This window comes from Trachypithecus francoisi, unplaced genomic scaffold (genome assembly GCF_009764315.1).
Source record: "Trachypithecus francoisi isolate TF-2019V2 unplaced genomic scaffold, Tfra_2.0 Lachesis_group5, whole genome shotgun sequence".
Lineage (NCBI taxonomy): Eukaryota > Metazoa > Chordata > Mammalia > Primates > Cercopithecidae > Trachypithecus > Trachypithecus francoisi.
Genome location: NW_022681470.1, coordinates 33,716,403 through 33,739,643, shown reverse-complemented (window position 1 = coordinate 33,739,643; position 23,241 = coordinate 33,716,403). Strand labels below are relative to the sequence as shown.

At 40.6% G+C, this 23,241-nt stretch overlaps 1 protein-coding gene across 1 annotated transcript in view; it reads left to right on the top strand.

The window, feature by feature from the left end:
- The window catches only part of ASTN1 (astrotactin 1), a 316,609-nt gene that overhangs the window by 157,702 nt on the left and 135,666 nt on the right, over window positions 1-23,241 (top strand). The window contains exon 8 of the mRNA XM_033197106.1: window positions 768-852. Coding sequence (XP_033052997.1) covers window positions 768-852 — 85 coding nt within the window. The remainder of the gene's footprint in view (window positions 1-767; window positions 853-23,241) is intronic.

The window sequence follows — 23,241 nt, the reverse complement described above, 5'->3', positions numbered from 1 at the left end:
TTATAATGAAACATAGTGATATCCTAAACAAAAGTGGAATTGTAGATGATTCTTCTGGTGACCCACTCCCAGATAATTAATTATTTTTACTTAAATAATTAATTATCTGAGGATAATTATTTAGAGAAAATAATTATAAGAGGCTCTAAAACCATTGTAAGAGGCCTCCTGTGCATATAGTAGTTGTTCTATGAGCTAGCAGCCTGGCCTGGTGGGAGAAAAAGGTTGGAGTCAGACGGACATAGGCTCAAACATTAACTCTGCCACTTACAAGCTGTCTACAAGCCTTCAATTTTCTCAAGCCTGTTTTTCCCATTAGCATAACATAGCCAATAATACCTACTTTCCAAGATTCCTAGAAATATTTGGTGAAATAATTCACTTATTCAGTCTTTAAACATTGTTATGCATCTAGTATGTGCCTTGTAGTATACTGGGCATTGAGAAAATAAAGATGAAAAAGTCACTTTCCTCAAAGGATTTTTGGTCTTTGTGCTTACAGAACACATATAATAGGTGCTTTCTAAATATTAGATTCCTCTTCTATGAAAAGTATCACACACTGGAGAATGGAGAGATTGGTGGGAGTATCCATTTATGTGAGTGGTGGAGACAGGAGTATATGACATAACGGAACTTACTGTGTCACTCATGCTAATATCAGAGTAAGAGTTTACCCTGACTATTTCATGTTAATTTTTACAAACACAGACATGTTAATCAATTCCTTCATGTTTCTCTTTCTTCCTCCTTACCCTGCTTCTAAGGGGAATGCCTCTGCTACGAAGGCTACATGAAGGATCCAGTACATAAGCACCTTTGCATTCGGAATGAATGGGGGACAAACCAGGGGTAAGTGAGGGCATGATGACTTAGTTGGTTCCCACATGTCACTGCTCCTTACACAGACATGACATGGAGCAACTGCATGGAGCGGAATAGAGCTAAAGGGTGGGTATATTCTGAACAGCAAATGGGTAAAAATGTCACTATGCCTTTCCATATTTATACCATTCCAGTGACGTCCATATCATCTTTTTCTCCATTTACGAGTCAAGGGATGATGCCTCTGACTCGCAGCCCTGCGGCTTCCAGCTGGGATCTGAAAATCAAGCTGTCCCTCTCTTCCTTTTCACACTGCTGCCAGCCACGAGGATTCCACTGGCAGAATTTAGCTGATGATTTTGTTGGAGACACATGAAGCCACAGAGACTCCAATGTAGCTCTCCCAGAGCCTGATGAGCTTTGCAAGACTGACATGAGTGGAAATTTGTTTTCACCAGGACTGTCAGCAGGGGTGACATACAGAGACTCAGGAAGTACTCTGTGTTGAATAAGAGAGTATTTTTGCCTGATCCCCAATTACCATTTCTCAATGAGACTTGTTTTCCCCTAGACACACACGAGTGGGACAAAGTAATTACCTTGTGTATTCCTTTTTTTTTTTTTTTTTTTTGAGATGGAGTCTCACTCTGTCACCCAGGCTGGAGTGCAGTGGTGTGATCTCGGCTCACTGCAAGCTCTGCCTCCCAGGTTGAAGCCATTCTCCTGCCTCAGCCTCCCGAGTATCTGGGACTACAGGTGCCCGCCACCACCCCCGGCTATTTTTTTGTATTTTTAGTAGAGACAGAGTTTCACCATGTTAGCCGGTAGTGTATTCCTTTTTTGTTTTCATTTTTTACATTTTGAATGTTGTTATTGGGATAAAAAATATATAACATACAATGTATCATTTAACCATTTTTAAGTATACAATTCAGTGGCATTAAGTACACTCACATTATACAAGCATCCCCATTGTTCACTTTCTATTGCCTTTTTGTTTTTTAATTGAGACATTGTCTTGCTTTGTTGCCCAGGCTGGAGTGTAGTGGCATGATAATAGCTCACAGTAACATCCAACTCCTGACCTCAAGCCATCCTCCCGCCCCAACATCCCAAAGTGCTAGGATTACTGGCATGAGCCACTGTGCCCTGCCCTCTATTACTTTTTAAAAGCGACTTTCTACTTTCCTTTAGATGTTGAGAGTTTACTTTCTGCATTGGCTGGGTCCTGAAGGAGGGTGGGAGGAGAAGGGGATCAATAAATGTGAACTAATAATAGTAATCAATGGAACAGGAAAAACTGGAAAGAAATCAAAGCAAAAGCCATCTCAGAATGGTTACTTGGATTGCAAATTAGATATGTGTTTGCAGCTTGACAGGTGGAAAAAAGGAACCAATGTCATTTCAGACATTGCCATGGAGGTCTCACGTCCCTGAGGTCAATGATCTACCCCTTCCATGTGATTCTGACAAGACCAAACCTAGAATATTGAATGTAGTTCTGGACTCTCAAAGCAATAAATATGGTGACAAATGGGTGAGCATTTGGAGAAGAGCAATAAAAATGATTGAAGAGCCCAAGGGAGTGATTTATGATAAAGGAATAGAAGAACTCAACTCTGAGAACTTAGCTAGCTGATGACTAAGTCAAGGCATGATAGATGCCCATAGATGTTAGGAGAGGGCAAATGTTCTGGAACGGGTTGAAGTTGAGGGATAAGGACAAGAGAGAATGAAGTTAGAGAAAGGAAATCTGAGTCACAGGTCAGAAAACTTGGGGAAGTCAAAATGCCATGAAATTTTTCTGTGCGTGAAAATGAAGGATTGCTCAGTTTGGGTAGAATTTGAGGTCATATCACAGAGAGAGCCCACAAAATTTAGAGGAAGGTGTTTGTAAAAGGGCAGCTACATATGAGGCAGCCTGTTATTGAAAGACTGGGGAGAAGGGCAGAAGGTTTGGCTGACAGATGTGCAGTGGGATATGAGGGAATAATACCACTGGCTATTTAAATTCTATGGAGTCCCCTTACCGTCTTCGCCTCTGAAATGTTTGCATAGTTTCTGGAGATCCAAAATTTTAGCTTATGGGATGGCTAAGAATCACACTGGACTGTGGTTCTTACTAATTAAAATAGTGTAAAAACGGATGGCTAACCAATCTCTGTCTCTTAGCTTCTGACTTGCTGCTGGAGAAAACAAATGACAAAATATTTCACTTCTGCCCTGAGTGATCCAGGCTGGCTGGCGTAGTGATTGGATTTGGTGGCTAATCGCTCAAGCCTCCACATCCCTAGCCTTGTAGACAGATCATGTGAGGATGGGCCTGACTTCACTTGATAATTGCATAAGCCTTCATCGTTCCCTCTGGCTGTATGTAGAGACAGTCTTAGGATGTAGACAAGAGCCTCAAGGGAAATGGTTGAGGTCCCAGCATAAGTGTCATTGAAAACAAGACAGGCTAAAGCAGTGAGTTATAGACTGACAGGAACATTAGCCCCAGGAAATAGACAAGAAGACCTAATCTGTCATTTCTATCTTTAATTTCCATTACTCTATGATCATCACTGTCTATGAGGTCTTGTTTTGGACACTAATAAAATAATGGAGCAACTGTTAAGAGGAGGAAAAAAGTGACTACCTTGAGGATAATGAAACCAGGAGTGATAAGCAGTGTGAGTTTATATGTACACAGTATTAAAAAAAGTGCCAGACAAATGACTGTATTTTTCCTCATAAAATGACAAGGTAAGTGAAAAGTATAAGATGCCATACATCTTGATTTAAATCAGGGATCTGATGTCATGTTTCTTTAAATGATTCTCAAAAAATTAATCGAAATTGGTTTGAACATGAAGACTGTCACTTGAATTGAAACCCGCCTGACAGATTGCCAACTAGTGATACGTATTGAGGTATTATGGAAAAATCAATGGTATGTCTGATTTTCCTGAATATTTTATTTAATACTCCTGAAGTGGAGGTAAGCAGCCCATGTGTGAATGTTTTTCACTTCACATTCTTATATTACATACATTAAAATGGCTGAAGATTCCTTTGAAGTAGAACAACCAAATCCTAGGCCAGTAATAGTTAAAATAAATTCTTTAGTGAAATATCAAGGTCAAATGTACTAGGAGAAAAGTAACAATAAGTCTTTATGACTTTCAGACAAGGAAGAAAATTGATTAAGGACACTAATACAAGAAGTTACAAATTGATTATTTTTTTTGAGGCAGAGGAGTGGCACCTGCAACTTTACACAGCGTCTGCCTTGTTCTAGTTACCTGGTCCTGAATGTGCGCGCGCGTGTGTGTGTGTGTGTGTGTGTGTGTGCATGTGTGTGTATGTGGTGTGTGTGTGAGTGTGAGTGGTGCCTGTGTTATATGTGTGCACATGTGGTATATGTGTGATTATATCGTGTGTGTGTGTGTGTGTATGTGCTTGACAGGAAGCCAGTTTGTTTATAGTAATTCTCTCACCACTCCATCATTTATTCTCCTACTCATTTGTGTTTTCAACAGATACTTGCCCCATTACCTATCGTGGTCCAGGGTATGCTAGGTTGTTGTTTATACAAGAAGATGTGGTTCCTGCTGTGGAAGAGCTAACAGTCTACGTAGATAGTTGAAAGATTAACAAGTAATTGCAATGAAATCTAAGACTTATTAAAATAAAGGTGTGAGCAAAAGTCTGTGGGATTGAAGTTTAAGGGGTGAGTTATGTGAGGTCAAAGAATATGGAATAGGGTTTCATGGAGAATTTGGATTGTGAACTGTTCTACTTGCCAGATAACAAAGGTCATTCTAAGCAAAGGGAACCAGAATGTAGAAAGGTATGGAGACATGAGAAACATGGTTTTTTCAGGAATGGTAAATTAAAAGCTCAATGTAGCATAAGAATTCACTTTACAGAGAGAGGATAAGAGGTGGTAAGGTGGCAAAAGACTAGGTAGGAAAGAGGTCTTATTTGCTAAGGCTGTGGACATTAAAGCTCCAGTGCACAGGACCCTAGACCTGCTAGCAGGAGGGAGGGAGGCGTTCCAGGTGTACTCTCACTACACATTACTTTTTTGGAACCTTTCATATTAAATTTAAATGATCCTAAAAAGCAAAGAAACAAACGCAAAACCTCTTGGGGTTATCTTTTATTTATCTGGATTATCTCAGTAAAACATAGTCCTAAAATTATCCTGTAGATAAAAGTCAAGACCAAACAACCAAGAATGACAGAGAATTGGAGACCATATGCAGAAAGCATGTGAATGGAAGAGGTTGCAATCATTTCCTGGTGACTCCAGTTTTGCCACAATTGCTCAGGCAGAAATGAGTCAGGTTGAAACATTTGTGTGTTGGTCTTAGTGGTGAAGCTAGTCACTCCAGCTCAGCCAGGTGACAGGGTCCAGGTGGCACATTAAGAAGGTCCTATTCACTAAGAGTAAAAATAGCTTCAGAAAGATTTAAACAAAGTCATAGATGACAGATTTCTAATGGATTATTAAAAGAACATGGAATGTTTGAGGTTACAGCCTTGGTCTTTGAGGTTGACAACAAAATCAATCATTCCCTGCCACAACATCCCTTGTGACCCTGCTGCCAGGCACAGGACCCAGGGTGGACAGGTCTTACCCCTGCACAGTGGCTTACCTTGTCTTCTGTCTCCCTTGTATGAATTCACTGAATAACTCCTCGGCCTGCCATCCCTGTGGCTACATAGACACAGCCAGGGACTATTAAAATCTGTGTTTGATATTTGTTTGCTAGGACAACAAGGACAAATTGGAAAATTTTCACAGAAGAGAATTGCAAACAATAAATGAGGGTAGAGGAGGCAAGAGAGATTGATTTACATGAAAATATTGGAGGAAAAACAGATTTATGTAGCTACTTTGGAAATGATTATGAAAGACTATAATCATGTTTTTTTGTTAAGTTAAAAAGTACACCCAAGGGCCTCTAGATACAATTTTCAGAATATCACAATTAGGTTAAATTCATGCATTTGAAGATTCCCATTAAATAATAGCCTGATTTCTTATTCTGGCATCTCAGATACAGAGGGCAACACCAAGGAGATTCCCCACTAGAAAGATATAAAATATCACTGGATTTCAATGCTGAAGGATGGAGACAGAGTGATCATTCATGAGATGGGAAGTGACCTGCTGTGGAAAATGAACAGGTGTTTCTCCCAGGTGTTAGAAGCTGTTGTCAGGAGTGGTCCTGCTCATCAGAGTACTTCTTCCTTACACTGCCTGCTCTGGAGGCAATGCACTTACCATGACATGCCAGGTAGGTGCACACAGGCACACACACATTCACTCACTCATACATGGCCCACGCTGCCTTAATATGTCATTCTCATTGTCCCAGGTGTATACTGTCTCCCCTTCTATTTCTGCAACTTCTTCCTACTTCTCACCCACTCAGGAGTGACTGCTTAGGGATTCTATATCTTTATAAGGAGCAAATGTCCCAAACCATAGGAGCCAGTTCCCACTTGAAGCCAAGAATGAGGACTGTGTCATCATGACTGGCCTCAGCTCCTCTGTCTTGCTCAAAACATGTCCTTGACAGGAGGTGATTTTATTTTGTCCTGCCTGAAGGATGTTATTCTTAACAGTTCCTTAGAGACCACTGACAGGACAAAGGCCACATCTGGTAGAGAGGATACCGTTGCCTCTGAGTTCTAGGACTGAGGTGAGGCCAACATTCACTAATTATTCAAAAAGATCCAAAATCAATCCTGACTTCTCCTGTCCACCTAAAACTGAGCAAGAACCTCCTCTCAGCTGTCATCAAAGTGTAAATGCTTAGACCATCTTAGGGCAGCGACTGGCATGTTGAGCTGTAGCTCTGATTCTAAGCCCAGGTTTTGGGCCATGTCTTGTTTCTTTGACCAGCCCAAAGTCTTTTCCAAAGTGACTCAGGTGGGGTCAGACAGTCTGCTGTGACATAGGAAATTTCTGACTCTTCGCCTATTTCTAGCTCATCTGACTGTGACTTCCCCCACCCCTTTGCTGGTCTCCAGGTCCCTGCTGTCCCGTTCACCTTCATCCAACCCCTCAAACAAGATTTGCTGGCCAGACTGTGGCTGCTTCTTTATCTCTGGGTGCCCTCCTTTCCTGCCCTCCAGCCCAGACTTCATTGTCTGTGCCTAGCTTCTGTCATTGCCTTGCCATCTACAAATGGGATTATCTTCCCATTAGCTCTCTTTTAATTCTTCTTCCTCTCTCTCTTCCTCTCTCATCATTATCACTTATTGCTAATAAGGATTTCCAGCATATTCATTTAGCAATTTATTTTATTCCTCCTCCTCCTCCTTCTCCTCTTCCTCCACCTCCTCCTCCTTCTCCTCCTCCTCCTTCTTCTCTCTCTTCCTCCCTCTCTTGCTCTTCCTCTCCTTCTCTCCCTTCCTCTGCCTCTCTCTCATCCTCTCCCTCTCACTCTTCCTCTCCCCCCACTCTCTCTTGCTCTCTCTTACCCTCCTCTCTTTCTCTCCCCCTCTTTCTCTCTGTTTTACCTTTATCTTCTCCTCTTCCCCTAGGAATCAATGAAAACGTGACTACCTTTTCTGTTACATTTTTCTATGTCCAACAGACCAAAGGGGCTCTTGGAATTTAACCTAAAGTTCTGTTTCTTCTCTCTAGAGATGCCCTGCTGAAACCTGATTCTAGCAGAAACATCATCCCTTAAAAGGAAAAAAAAAAAAAAAAAACCTCTGGCAGGAACTGAGTGCTTGAAAGTAAATCTCCACCTACCAGGATTTCCCCCACAGACAGACTTAACAGAATCGTCCCCTCCAGTTGGCTTGGGAAACTCTGCACCTCCTTCTCAGGGTTTTCTCAAGTGAAAACATATTTAACTTGACCAATTTTTCACAAAACCCTTGTGGTCAGTCAGCTGAATACAGTGATACACTGTTCTTTGTAGAGGACATCAGCTAAGAGGACATCTCTCCAGCAATGGAGGGCTAAAACCCAACCCATGCTTGCTAAAACAAGCCAACTCTGAGACAAAGGGCACATCTGTCCAGATGGGTACTTTTTTTCTGATTTACACAAAGGCCCTTAATGAGCTAGTGCTGAATCTGTGGTCATTTTGAGTGACGCCCTTTGCTCCCCTCTTAGAGGCAATTGTAACCTTCTTGGTTACTCAGGATGATACAAGAACAAAATGTGCCGTAATGAGTGACTCCTGCATGCCAGTTCATGGAGCAGTTACCTACGTATTATCTGATTTCAGATGTCTACCCCCAGAGATTTAAATTTCACAAGTCTGGGAGAGAGCCCAGAATCTGTATATTTGACAAGCTCCCCCAGATGTTTCTGAAGCACAGCCAGACTTAAGAACACTTCTTAAGCAAGACATGGACTCTCCAGACACCTCAAGAAGGCATCCTTTTATCAGTGAATTAATTTTTTCCAATGAAAATAAGAATGAGCTTGTAGACGAGTGACTAAGTGCAGTTTTAAAGATCCTTGCATTTTATTATTAGTAGTATTGTTTTTTGAGATGGAATTTCACTCTTGTTGCCCAGGCTGGAGAGCAATGGTGCGATCTTGGCTCACCGCAACCTCCACCTCCCAGGTTCAAGGGATTCTCCTGCCTCAGCCTCTTGAGTAGCTGAGATTACAGGCATGCGCCACCAAGCCCGGCTCATTTTGTATTTTTAGTAGAGACAGGGTTTCTCCATGTTGGTCAGGCTGGTCTCAAACACCCGACCTCAGGTGATCCTCCCACCTCAGCCTCCCGAAGTGCTGGGATTACCAATGTGAGCCACTGCCCCTGGCACATTTTATTAATTGGGATATAGGGAGCCAGAGAAGTGAAGTAACTTGCCCAAGGTCACATAGCTGGTAGTCAAGCTTCATATAAACCGCTGAGTATTGGAGACAAGTCAGTTGGCTAAACAAACATTTAAAAGAGAGAGCAATGTGAAGAGCATATAATACTCTGAAAGTCAGGGATCAGCTGTAGATGGGAGGTGGACAGCCTACGGTTGACAGACTGCTTCTCTGCATCTCACTTCCCCAAGACTGAGGGATCCATCTTCATCCCATCCCCTCCCCATGGCGACAAGAGTCCACCTACAGTGCTGCCTACCCCCAGAGGAGTGGGGAGGCTCGGTCACGCCGTTGTCTCTGACTAGTCCAGTCACGGCACCAAGAGACTTATTTCAAACAGTGCCAGAGGCAGGAACACTCATATTTCCTCCAACATGTCCACCAGGGTGAAAAAAAATCAACCTCAATTTACCCTCCCATCTGCTCAAGAATGGAAGATAAATTGTTTCAATTTTATAGAAATGAATGTTTTATGTTTTGCCTATGCTTTCCAGATAGTGTCCTGCATTTATATATACTGCATGCATGGGCATTCCACTAGGAATGCTCCCTAGACTTTCACCTTCCTTAGGTTTCAGTATAAAAATACTAGGTTTGAGAGTGCTGTTATTTTTCCTGGCTTTGGAGATTTTGGCTATTTATTTTTATTATTTTAAATCAATAGAAAAAAATACATTCATTATCCCATGTGTAGAGAAAACTGCCATTACCGTTTTGGCGTCTTTCTCCCCAATTTCCTTTTCTATGCATCAAATGCTTGCTTTTTACTACCCCCCACCTCGATTCTGTATATATTTTTGTTCTCTCTCATAATTTAACAATGAGCTTGTATTATTTTATAATCACAAAATTGGGTGACATATAAAGAAATAAGCATTAAAAGTATCTTTGTGATACATTATTTTTCTCAAAACTTTTTCCTTGAGTATGTTATTCTTAATGACTAATTTAAAACCTTCAATTTCAAACTATTTTTAGAGGAAAGAAGACAGCAGCACAGGGCCTAGCATTCAGGTCAAACTCCTTTAATATAAACATCTCTGTAAGTCTGTGTATAATAAGAAGTTGTAGGAACACCATCTAGCATCCTGCATGTTCAACATCATGTTTAATGCATTACAACTTCAATGTCACTGAATGCTTGGAGTAATCCCTCACATAATGCTAATTAATTGCTGTCATTAGGCAGGGCACGGTGACTCACACTTGTAATCCCAGCACTTTGGGAGGCTGAGGTGAGTGGATCACCTGACGTCAGGAGTTCGAGACCAGCCTGGTCAACATGGTGACACCCCATCTTTCTACTAAAAATACAGAAAATTAGCTGGGCATGGTGGCAGGTGCCATGGTGGCGGGTGCCTGTAATCCCATCACACACACACGCATACACACACACACACCATGGAACACTACTATATACACACACACGTTTTATATGTATGTGTACACACATTACATATATGTATGAATATGTATTATATATATATAACATTTTCTTTATTCACTCATCAGTTGATGAGCACTTAGATTAATTCCATGTCTTTGCAATTGTGAATTGTGCTGTGATAAACATATACATGCAGGTGATTTTTGATATAGTGACTACTTTTCCTTTGGATAGATACCCAATAGTGGGATTGCTGCATCAAATGGTAGGTCTACTTTTAATTCTTTGATAAATTTCCATGCTGCTTTCCATAGAGGTTGTTATAATTTACATTCCCACTAGCAGTGTATAAGCATTCCTTTTTCACCACATGCATGCCAACATCTGTCGTTTTCTGACTTTTTAATAATGGCCATTCTGGTTGGGGTAAAGTGGTATCTCATTGTGGTTTTAATTTACATGTCCCTGATGATTAATACTGTTGAGCATTTTTTCATGTTTGTTTGGTCATTTTTTTTTTCTTTTTAGGTATGTCAATTCATGTCCTTTGCCTGGTTTTTAATGGGATTTTTTTTCTTGCTGATTTATTTGAGTTCCTTGTAGATTTTGGATATTAGTCCTTTGCAGATGCATATTTTGCAAATATTTTCTCCCATTCTGTAGGTTGTCTGTTTACTCTTGATTATGAAATAAAATGGTTGTTTCTTTTGCTGTGCAGAAGCTTTTTAGTTTAGTTAAGTACCATTGATTTGTTTTTGGTTTTGTTGCATTTACTTTTGGGGTCTTAGTCATAAATTCTTTGTCTAGGCCAATGTCCAGAGGGTTTTCCCTAGGTTTTCTGTTAGAATTTTCATGGTTTCAGATCTTAGATTTAAGTCTTTCATCCATCTTAAGTTAATTTTTATGTATGGTGAGGGATAGGGATCCCGTTTAATTCTTCTGCATGTGGCTATTCAGCTTTCCCAGCACCATTTATTGAATAGGGTGTCCTTTCCTCGATTTTTGTTTTTGTATGTTTTGTTAAAGATCATATGGTTGTAAGTATTTGGCTTTATTTCTGGGTTCTCTATTCTGTTCCATTGAGATATATATATATACATTTTTATACCAGTACCATGCTATTTTGGTTATGATAGTCTTGTATAATTTGAGATCAGGTAATATGATGCATCAGGATTTGTTATTTTTACTTAGGACTGCTTTGGCTATTCGGGCTTTTGTTGTTGTTGCTGCTGTTCCATATGAATTTTAGAATTGTTTTTTCTAACTGTGAAAAAAGGCCTTGATATTTTGGTAGGAATTTCATTGAATCTGTAGGTTACTTTGGGCAGTATGGACATTTTCATGATATTGGTTCTTCCAATTGATGAGCATGGGGGGGTGTTCCCATTTGCTTGTGTCATGTCTGATTTCTTTCAGCAGTGTTTTGTAGAGTTCTCCCTGTAGAGATCTTTCACCTCCTTGGTTAAGTATTTTCCTAGGTGTTTTTTTTTTGTTTTGTTTTGTTTTGTTTTGTTTTTGTAGCTATTGTAAAAGAGATTAAGTTCTTGATTTTATTCTCAGCTGGGTCATTGTTGGTTTATAGCAGTGCCAATAATTTGTATATATTGATTGTGTAATGTAGACTTTACTGATTTCATTTATCAGATCTAGGACTCTTGGAGGAAGTTTTAGGGTTTTCTAGGTAATAAGATAATATCATCAGCAAACAGAGAGAGCTTGACTTCTTCTTTTCCAATTAATTTGGATGCCCTTTTTTTCTTTGTCTTGCCAGATTGTCCTGGCTAGGACTTCTCATACTATGTTGAATAGAAGTGAGGAAAGTGGGAATACTTGTTTCCCTTTTCAGTATGATGTTGGCGTGGGTTTTCCTTTCTTTTCTTTTCCTTTTTTCTTTTCTTTTCTTTTTTTTTTTTTTTTTTTGAGATGGAGTCTCACTCTTGCTGCCCAGGCTGGAGTGCAGTGGGGCGATCTCAAGTGGAGTTCAAGTAGAGTTCAAGCGATTTTCCTGCCTCAGCCTCCAGAGTAGCTGGGATTACAGGTGCCTGCCACCATGCGCAGCTAATTTTTTGCATTTTTAGTAGAGATAGGGTTTCACCATGTTGGTCAGGCTGGTCTCGAACTTCCGACTTCAGGTGATCTGCCCGCCTCGGCCTCCCAAGGTGCTGGGATTATAGGCGTGAGCCACCGTGCCCAGCCTGGCTGTGGGTTTTCATATATGGCTTTTATTATTTTGAGGTATGTTTCTTCTATGCCTATTTTCTTCAGAATTTTTATCATAAAGAGTTGCTGAATTTTATCAAATTTTTTTCTGCATCTATTGAGATGCTCATATGGCTTTTGTTTTCAAATGCTGTTTATGGGATGATTCACATTTATTGACTTGCATATGTTGACCCATTTCTGCATCCCTAGGATGAAACTCACTCGACCATGGTGATTTTTTTTTTTTTAATGTGCTGTTGGATTTGGTTTGCTAGTATTTTCTTGGGGTTTTTGCTCTATATTCAGTAAGGATTGATCTGCAGTTTTTTTTGTGTGTGTTATGTCCCTTCCTGGCTTTGGCATCAAGGTGATACTGGCTTCATAGAATGAGTTAGAGAGGAGTATCTCCTTCTCAGTCTTTTGGAATAGTTTCGATAGAATTGGTACCAATTCTACTTTGCATATTTGGTAGAATTTGGCTGTGAATGTATTTGCATCTTCCCTGGGCTTTTTTGTTTTGTTTTGTTTTGTTTTGTTTTTGTAGCTATTGTAAAAGAGATTAAGTTCTTGATTTTATTCTCAGCTGGGTCATTGTTGGTTTATAGCAGTGCCAATAATTTGTATATATTGATTGTGTAATGTAGACTTTACTGATTTCATTTATCAGATCTAGGACTCTTGGAGGAAGTTTTAGGGTTTTCTAGGTAATAAGATAATATCATCAGCAAACAGAGAGAGCTTGACTTCTTCTTTTCCAATTAATTTGGATGCCCTTTTTTTCTTTGTCTTGCCAGATTGTCCTGGCTAGGACTTCTCATACTATGTTGAATAGAAGTGAGGAAAGTGGGAATACTTGTTTCCCTTTTCAGTATGATGTTGGCGTGGGTTTTCCTTTCTTTTCTTTTCCTTTTTTCTTTTCTTTTCTTTTCTTTTTTTTTTTTTTTTTTGAGATGGAGTCTCACTCTTGCTGCCCAGGCTGGAGTGCAGTGGGGCGATCTCAAGTGGAGTTCAAGTAGAGTTCAAGCGATTTTCCTGCCTCAGCCTCCAGAGTAGCTGGGATTACAGGTGCCTGCCACCATGCGCAGCTAATTTTTTGCATTTTTAGTAGAGATAGGGTTTCACCATGTTGGTCAGGCTGGTCTCGAACTTCCGACTTCAGGTGATCTGCCCGCCTCGGCCTCCCAAGGTGCTGGGATTATAGGCGTGAGCCACCGTGCCCAGCCTGGCTGTGGGTTTTCATATATGGCTTTTATTATTTTGAGGTATGTTTCTTCTATGCCTATTTTCTTCAGAATTTTTATCATAAAGAGTTGCTGAATTTTATCAAATTTTTTTCTGCATCTATTGAGATGCTCATATGGCTTTTGTTTTCAAATGCTGTTTATGGGATGATTCACATTTATTGACTTGCATATGTTGACCCATTTCTGCATCCCTAGGATGAAACTCACTCGACCATGGTGATTTTTTTTTTTTTAATGTGCTGTTGGATTTGGTTTGCTAGTATTTTCTTGGGGTTTTTGCTCTATATTCAGTAAGGATTGATCTGCAGTTTTTTTTGTGTGTGTTATGTCCCTTCCTGGCTTTGGCATCAAGGTGATACTGGCTTCATAGAATGAGTTAGAGAGGAGTATCTCCTTCTCAGTCTTTTGGAATAGTTTCGATAGAATTGGTACCAATTCTACTTTGCATATTTGGTAGAATTTGGCTGTGAATGTATTTGCATCTTCCCTGGGCTTTTTTGTTTGTTTGTTTGCTTTGGCCATTTTTTTTTTTAACCAATTAATCTCACTGCTTATTATTGGTCTGTTCAGGGTTTCTATTCCTTCTTGATTCAAGCTAAAGGAGTTGTATGACTTTGGGAATCTATTTCCTTTACATTTTCTAGTTTGTGTGCATAGAGGTCAAACTGGACATTTTAAAAGAGGTGAGTGATTAATTATATTTATTTCACCTACAATTTCTGTGAAAACAATGCTAGTAAAAATAAGATTAAGGTTTATTCTTCCTATGCCAGTTCAATGGATTCTTGTCCAAACACGCATACTATAATCATTTTTCCTAAGTTTTAAACTTTATGTAATTTCAAAAATTAAGAGCAAACATTTTACCACTGCATATCTTATTTTCTACTTTATATATTTTTTTTTACAAAAGGAATGCATGTGATTGATAAAAAATCTAGAAACATACAAAACAGCAAAAAGAAGAAAATCCAAGCCACCCAAAGTACCATTCCCTAGAGAGTGTTCATACTGACTTTTTGTTTTATTTGTTTAGATATAATGCTTTTGTTAACAAAATAACATTGTATTGTTCTGTCTCTTAATTTGTTCATATATGTGTGTGGTATATTATATATATATATATATATATATAATGTGCCTTTCTCATTATGTGTGTGTGTGTGTGTGTATATATATATATATATATATATATGGAGAGAGAGAGAGAGAGAGAGAGAGAGAGAGAGAGAGAGAGAGAGAAGCACATTTTATTATTTAAGGGTTGGTAGTACATTGACCAGAATCATAGTTAGTGAACAGAACTGTCTGAAGCAAACATGTAGGCTTTTTTCATTAAACCACAATGAAGTTCAACAATTGGGGTCACTTTTTCCTTCCTTTATGGCCCTTCTCAACAGGTTTGTTAACCTTTCTGTGTGGTTTTCTACACTGAGACTAGCATTGTTGTTTTGAAGAAACGTAGGCAACACCAGACTTGCCAATTGGGGTTGGCCTTTAGATTTAAGATTCTTGGATGTCAGAGGGTCCCTAGACTTCTGTGAGGCTGTAAATAGTTGTTCAAAGCCCTAAGATTGCATTAACTCAATTAGCACTATAGGTGAAGGTCTCTCATGGGGCTGTCCAGACCACAGTTCTAAGCATGGTCTTCCATTCTGACATAGAACAGAGACTCCCTTGTGTATAACCACATAAGAAGGCTGACTTTGAAAGGAGTAAGTGCTCACCATTGTTGGATGGTCACAAGTGGAGACATATTCCACACTAGGAAAAACCTATGAGGAGTTGAATTAACATCAATGCCAGTGAGCCATTATACTTTGCATGCTGGTGTTATAGTACCCCCTACATTCTGCCCTGCAGGTGTGGGAGTAACCACCTATTTTATCCTATTCAAGAGATTGTGTACACCTCACTTCTAAGAGGGTAAACGTTCACCTGCTCACATTTGTATCTTTAAGAGAGGCAGCAGAACATAATGGGAAGAACACAACCGTGGAATCAGATGGACTTGGATTCAAATCTCATTTCGTCTTCTTAAAAGACTTGTGTTTTTGGCTAACCTCATAACCTTTATGAGTCTTATTTCTTAAAAATGAGAATAATGAGAATAATAGTATCCACTTCATAGAACTGTTATAAAGATTATTTTAAAAACCTAAATAAGATGAGTTGCACTCAATAATATTACATGAAGTATGTAGGTACTCAATAAGTGATGGCCTGTTCACACTGATGATGCTTTGCGTTGGTCACAGCCTCATTTATGTTCTTTGAACTTTCACCAAATGATGTCAACCTTCATGTCAATTTGGCAGTTGAGTTTAGAGTAACCTACCTCTAGAACATAAATTCCATGAAGGCAGAAACAATGTCTGTTATGTAAAATTGTATTGTCATACCTTAATACACTGCCTGGAAAATAGTGGATGTTCCAGAAGTACTTGCTAAACAACAACAACAAAAAGTGTCCATCTTCCCATGGTCTCTCATAAGCAATACCTAAGAATAATAGTAGCTACCACCTTTCCAGTATTACCAAGCCTGGGGGTGGTTTGGGCAGATCATACACAGACCTCTGTTTTCTGAACCTAATTGGATCTTTAGGTTCTCTCATGGAGTGGTGAATCACTTCCCTAATTTCAGGAAGTAAGAGTAGGAATACCAGCTGAATCGCTGACAATTCCAGACACACAGAGGTGGAAACCCACCTCAAGGTCATAATATCCAATCTGCCACCCAGTGTAGAAATCCTTCCTATGGCCATTTCATCAGATGGCTGCCCAACCACTGTTTGAACACTCTTGGTAATGCGGGCTACATTATTTTGAAGAGGCAACTCATTCCATCGTTGTAATGCAGATTCTTAGATAGTTCTTTAGACTGAGCAAAAATATGTTTTCCTGTAACTTCCATTGTTTGGTCAGCTCTGTCCTTTGGAGCAATAAAGAATATGTTGATTTCCTACTTCTACGCTCAGGATCGCTGGCATATATAGTACCTTTGTGTGCATTAGAAAAATATACTCATCACTGTAAAGTGTGGGATAGATACCTGTGAACAAATAGGACCACTATATACAGGCTGGCTACGTGCTAATGTCTCAGATAATTGTGTATAGGATGATGTCTCTATTGGCCCTTCTCTTATAAATAGAGCTTGTTCCTTCAACTATTCTTTAGATTGTAAGTATTATGAGTCTCTTAAAGATCCTACTAGCTGTCTTTTGCATGTCCCTAGTTTGTCATTATGCCTTTTAGACTATGCTGCCCAGGACTGTTCAAATCACTGTGTAAAATATGGCATGCCTGTTTCTTTCCCTGTATTTTCTATTAGTGAATTCTAAGCTAAGCTTGTGCTAGGACCTTTAAGAGAAAAGTCATGGTGTTTTCTTATAGTAAGTTTGCGGTCAACTAAAGATCTTTTCCGCAGAAACTGTTGTCAGAAAGGCAAAGTGTATTCAAGACTGAAGTCAATTGTTTTCTTAACCTTGGTATAGCTCTTATATAAAATCACATTAAATATTAGCTTTATCCCATTGAAATCCTTTGAATCTTGACTTTGTTATCCCATGTATTAGCTATCCCTTCTTCTTTATGCAATTTGCCATTTTAATTAATATACATTCATATTAGTCCATTCTGTTGCTGCTGTGAAGAGATACCTGAGAATGGGTAATTTATACAAAAAGAGGCTTAATTGACTCACAGTTCCACATGGCTGGGAGGCCTCAGGAATCTTACAAACATGGTGGAAGGCACCTCTTCATGGAGGCAGGAGAGAGAATAAGTGCCAGCAGGGGAAATGCCAGACACTTATAAAACCATCAGATCTTGTGAGAACCCACTCACTATCACGAGAACAATATGGGGAAACTGCCCCCATGATTCAATTACCTCCCACCGGCTCCCTCCCCATAATGACTTGTGTGTATTTTGGGAACTACGAGATGAGACTTGGGTGGGGACACTGCCAAACCGTATCACCTTCAGTCACCTTCTCGAAGTCACTGACAAAATTGTTAAAGAAAGCAAGTTCAAGCCCTGCTTCACTTAGAGATCTTCCTGAAGATTGAACTAAACCCTTTACTCAAAACTTCTTGGCTATGCTGGTTCAGTTCCACATGAATTCATCAAATATACTGATGATCATTGAGCATATTTCCATCTAGTCCATCTCAAAGATTTCATCCTGTCTGGACCAGAAGGGGCATTTAATACATTTTCTAAACCAGTGAGTGCATGCTTTTCTAAAACTCAGAGATGACGTCAGTGCCAACCTTGACAAGTCTCCATCAATGGCCATGACCCTAGCTTGGGATTTTGTCTCAGTAGTGAATCAATCATAGCTCCTAGACATCTTTGGATTCTTTATTTTTTTTAAAGAATTGATCCATCCTCTTTCCCTGGAGAATGCAAAGCTGTTGAGATTTTGCCTCCACAGTCTCTATGTGTCTCTTAGGCCTTGTCTTTCTCTAAGCCATGTAGTTTTATGTCATTTAGAGTCTTGCTTTAAAAGGAATTCTGATGGCGGGACCCTCAATGGTTTTTTATTTGATAAGTGAAGGTGAAGATAATAATAATAGGTAATAATTTACTGTCAGTTTATTCTGTGCCTAGCACACTTCTAAAAGTTCTATATATTTTTAATCTAACCACAACTATGTGAGGCTATCCCCTCTTTATAGATAGGAAACTAAGGCACAAGGAAGTTTGGTACCTTGCTCAAAGGTTACACCCATAGAAAGTGGCATCATTTGGGATTCAAGCCTAGGCATTCTGACTGGAGTTCATGCACTAAAACCCTCACGGTGCTGCCTGGCACAGAAGGCAGTACACTCTATGGATAAGCAGATTTGTGGGTGACAAGAGGCCCCCATTTTATGTCTTGCTCTCCCTCTCACATCCTCCTTTGAAATGCGGGGTAATGTGAGTCAGACAGCTGAGCTGGCTGTGTGCACAGCGGTTGGGTGGGTGAAGTTCCCACTCCAGGATTGCCCTCCACCTGGTGTTCTGATTTTTCTTCTTTGAGAGGTTGTGTAATCATCTTCTCTCCACCGTCAGTCACTTAATGAACTCCCCACCACCACCTCCCTGCCCAGGTCCCAGGAGCTTTTGCCCTTGGAAAGAAGCCTGTAGAGAAGTAGAGCTTACCCCAGAGGAATGAACTGGTCCAGGCATCAGTGAAGTCCATTTGGAAAAATATTTGAGGTGCCTCATGGTCTGTATAAGAGAGGGAGGGAGATGAATATACCATAAGCTTTCATGAGTCAGACACTCTTCTGGGTGCTTTAAATTTGTAGCCTCATTTACATAATACTAGGTAATATTTATTGAGTGCTTCCCATGTGACAAGCATTATTTGTAAATGTTTTACGAGTATTCATATTATTTTCTTCTCACATTTTACAGATGAGGAAGCTGTGATACAGAGGGGTGCAATAACTGGCTTGAGAGGACACAGTAGGAATAGAAGGAGATAGAGTGACCCTAATAGTCTGACTCCAAATCCTGGCTCTCAGTGTGATATATGAAGACAAGTATGGCGACCATGTGAGCTTTAGGATAGATTCCTTCTGGCACTTAAGACTCCTAGCAAGACAGACCCAGCATTTGTTTCTAAGCCCGATTGAATGGCTTGTTCTTGATCACACTTGCCTTTTACTTTACCCCCTCCCCACTTTTGCTCAGGTCATTTATTTCCCTCCAGTTTCTTCCCTTTAATACCCTACCTGGTTAATTCTGTTCATTCTCCGAGGCCCAGCCCAAATACCTGCTCCACCATAAAGCCTTTTCCAACTCCCCAGTTGGAAGCCCTCTCTTCCTCCTTGGGGTGCCTCAGGCCTGTGACTGTCTCTTGTGGCAATCGCCCCAGTGTGCCTTGTCTTATTTCTATCCCTTGTCTTGACTTGTGCTAGGCCATAAGACTTTGGAGCAAGGGCTTATTTTTGGGTCTCATTCTCAAGTACATATAGTAGGTGCTCAATAAAAATAGAATAATTGCTACTGGTGAGATTTCTAGTGTCATGAGAAATGGACTTACAGGGAAGGTGACTATTTACATTAGGGACAAGAACGAGGGAATGTGTTGCTGTCACTCACAACACATCACCTCCTCTGAGGATATCCTCTGTGTCAGACACCCTGTTTGATCCTCACCATAGTCCTCTAGGGTCTTTTCCATGTTAGAGATGAGAAGCCTGAATCTGAAGGGAACCAAACCAGCAGAACATAAGGTTTAAAACTCTATAAGAAGACCACATGATACCAAATCCTGGCTGTACCACTTATTAACTACTCACTTCGCTGGGGACAAATTATGAAAGTTCTCTGTGCCTTAACATCCTCCCCTGTGAACTAGGGATCACAATAGTGCCTGCTTCATTGGATTGCAATGAGGAGTAAACGGAAGAATTGTGGAAAGTGAGAGTACCTGGCTTGTGGAGGGTGCTTGATAATACCAGGTGGCAATGGGATCAGATGATTCTTCCTGTAAGAATCAAGAAATTCAGCATCATGCATTGTAACCCCTGTCAGAGAGATGGTTTTCAGGAGGGAAGTCCTGCATGTATTATTTAAAACCTTTCAGCTGACCACTGGCCAACAGTCCCTGGGCAGGCTGTTTTTTGTTTGAATTGGTTTGGTTTTAACTTTTCTCCTTTTCTCTGCCTGCATCAAAGACACACTTCTGCTCTTCAAAAGCTTTGTGTCTCCCTTCCCCAAATTGCATTTTCCAGGGGGCAGGGGAGGGTGTTGTTGGACACACTAACCTGAACTCCAGCCTCTTGCCTAATTACACTGCAGTCAGATTTTCCATGGAAGCCCCTAGCGTGGCAGGATGCCCTCTTTGAAGTCATTAGTCTTCACAGCAGGGAGAGCACATCATCAAAGACTCTGTTTCCCAGCAACCCCTGCTGTGCCCTTGTGCACCAGAGGATTGCAGATGCGGGGAGAGGGGAGCCTACACGTGTATTTAGTCTGCTGTTCTCTCCTCTAGCCCTGAACTGCAATTCCTTTGAACTGAAGCCCAGAGAGAGGGCTGGTGATGCTATCGCAAAACCTCTCCCCATTCTTTCGGTCTTCAACCAATTTAGCAATTACACTTCCTAGGGCCAGCAGTACAGAATGTAGGGCATAGTGAGGTTCCAGTTGGTAATCTAAGGCGCCATGGGATGGGGGTTGGGAAGGGAAAGAAACTGCCTGGGAAGATCTGGATACTGAGAATATATTTGATAATTACTGTGAGGAATCTGCTGTAAAGTTAGAAATCTGTTTCTGTGTGTGTGTGTGTGTGTGTGTGTGTGTGTGTATGTGTCTGTGTGTGTGTGTGTATGTGTGTGAGAGAGAGAGACAGAGAGAGAGAAGTTATATGGCTTTGTCTCTTACTTGCCATTTACCTGGGGAACTGGGGAGCCTCCTTTTTTTCTTTTAGTTTCTCGGTCCCTTTGAAGCTCTGTGGCTATTGTGAATGAAATAATTTTTAACAAAGCCATTACTTAGACCCAGATTTTAAATTTCTGCATTAACCTAGGCTTTTGATATCAGCACTGAAGTCCAAGGACCAGACTAAGCTAACCTGTTCTATTTTTGGAAGACCAGTTGGTGGAGCTCCATTACGGAATTCTTAAGTTGGGGGAGAGTATTGAATCCAGATCTCAGGGACCCTTGCCAGGGTCCAGCATGGAGCATCTCCTCTTCATCGCTGCAGCATTTGCCCTTACACATGTGCACAGACTCACCTGCCATCACCACTGCTCTCGGGCTGGCGGTCTCTCACTTCTACCACCATGATGGTCTTCTCATCTGGCTTCCTGCCCCCTGACTTATCCCCAAGTCCTTTCTCTCTAGCCACCAAAAGATCTATCTAAAATGTATGTCCATTTTACCCTCTGCCCCTAATCCACCAATGACCCGTATGGCCCTACAGAAAATAAATTTGGAGCTTCCTAAGGTAAACTACAAGTGCTTCCCGACCTGGTTCCTGCCAACCCTCTCAGCCCCATCTTCAATCCCTCCCTGCCTGAAATTTTTTGTTTCAGTGACATTGAATCTCTTGCAGAGCCCTTGTGTGTGCCATGCTATCCTACATTTCAGTGCATTTGCTCATGAGTGTGCTGTGCCTAGAATGGCTTTTCCTACTCTGCTCCCTCTGCCATCCCAAGCTTATCTGGTTACTTTCTACTTACTGTTAAAATCCGCATCCAGATAGTCTCATCTGAGATACCCATCTGATGCTATCGAGTCTTAATAAAGTGGCCCTCTTCTGTGATCCTGCGACATCCTTGCGTATCTCTGCCATTGTTTTCAAACTGTGATTATAATGATCTGATAACTATAATCATCTGTTCGCTGGTCTGCCCCTGCCCCTACTATCCCAAGCTGCAAGTTCAGGGCTGTGTCTTACTTATCTTTGTAACCCTATGGCATTTCCTGTCACACTCATTATTAAGCACTGAATAAATGTTCATTGAATGAATCGGTGAATGGTTGCATATAAGGTTATGTGTGCAAGTTCTATCAAATCTCTGCTTGACTGTCTCAGTGCATTCCCCAGTGCCTAGGTCTCTCAATCCACAAAAGAGGAGTCAGATTTTTATATTTACTATTTGGCGTGGTGTTCTTTACTGAGGTGAATCATCTGTGTTCCACCTACGACTATAGTAGAATACATCCATCATTTATTCATTTAATAAACATTTACTGATGACTTTCTATGTCTCAGGGATTGTGTTAGGCACCTGGAAAAAAAGATGAGTAATAATAGCCAACAATCATTTAGGGTTTATTACATGCTACACACTGTTCAAAGCATCTAGTATTAACCCATTTAATCTTCACTACAACCTTATGAATAGGTACTATCATTATCCATCTCCATTTTATAGGTGAAGAAATTGAAGCACAAAGGCTGTTTTAGCTGAAGTACCCTAGAAACAAAGGTTATAGCTAATGATTTATAAGAAAGTAAAATCCTTGACAGGGCGGGTGGCTCACACCTATAATCCCAGCACTTTGGGAGGCCAAGGTGGGCGAATCACTTGAGGTCAGGAGTTCGAGACCAGCCTGGCCAACATGATGAAACCCCACCTCCATCAAAAATGCTAAAATTAGCCATTGTGGTGGCACATGCCTGTAGTTCCAGCTACTTGGGAGGCTGAGGCAGGAGAATCTCTTGAACCCAGCGAGGTTACAGTGAGCCGAGATCATGCCACTACACTCCAGCCTGGGAAACAGCTCAAAAAAAAAAAAAGTATAATTCTAAGTCAGCAAGAGTGAGGGGAAAAGATAACTGAGACAGGAAAGAGGAAAAGTAAATGCAAGGTGTTGCATTAGGAAGCAGACCATAGCTTTACAAGCTATGAGATCCACAGGATGTACTATAAACAGGCCTTATAGCAACTTTTACCACTAAACAGTCCATAGAAAGTGAAGGTCAGTCAGGAAAGGAGAGGAATTTACCTGCTATTTTCTTTCCAATCTCTTAGTTCTCATTGGTGGGTGGCGGGGGGTGAGGGTGAAAACTTTCAAGTACCTCCATAATGTCAGAATGAATGAAGCCGAGGCTATTCACCACCTTCACACACACACACGTACACACACAGTTCTCACATCCAAATGAGTCTCTGATATGGATCAACCTCAATTGAGGAAGCGAGGAATCTCCATTGGAACTATAATGAAAATTCACATTTGGCATAGATCAATGTATAAAGTGCAGTATAGGCTACTGGAGAGTCA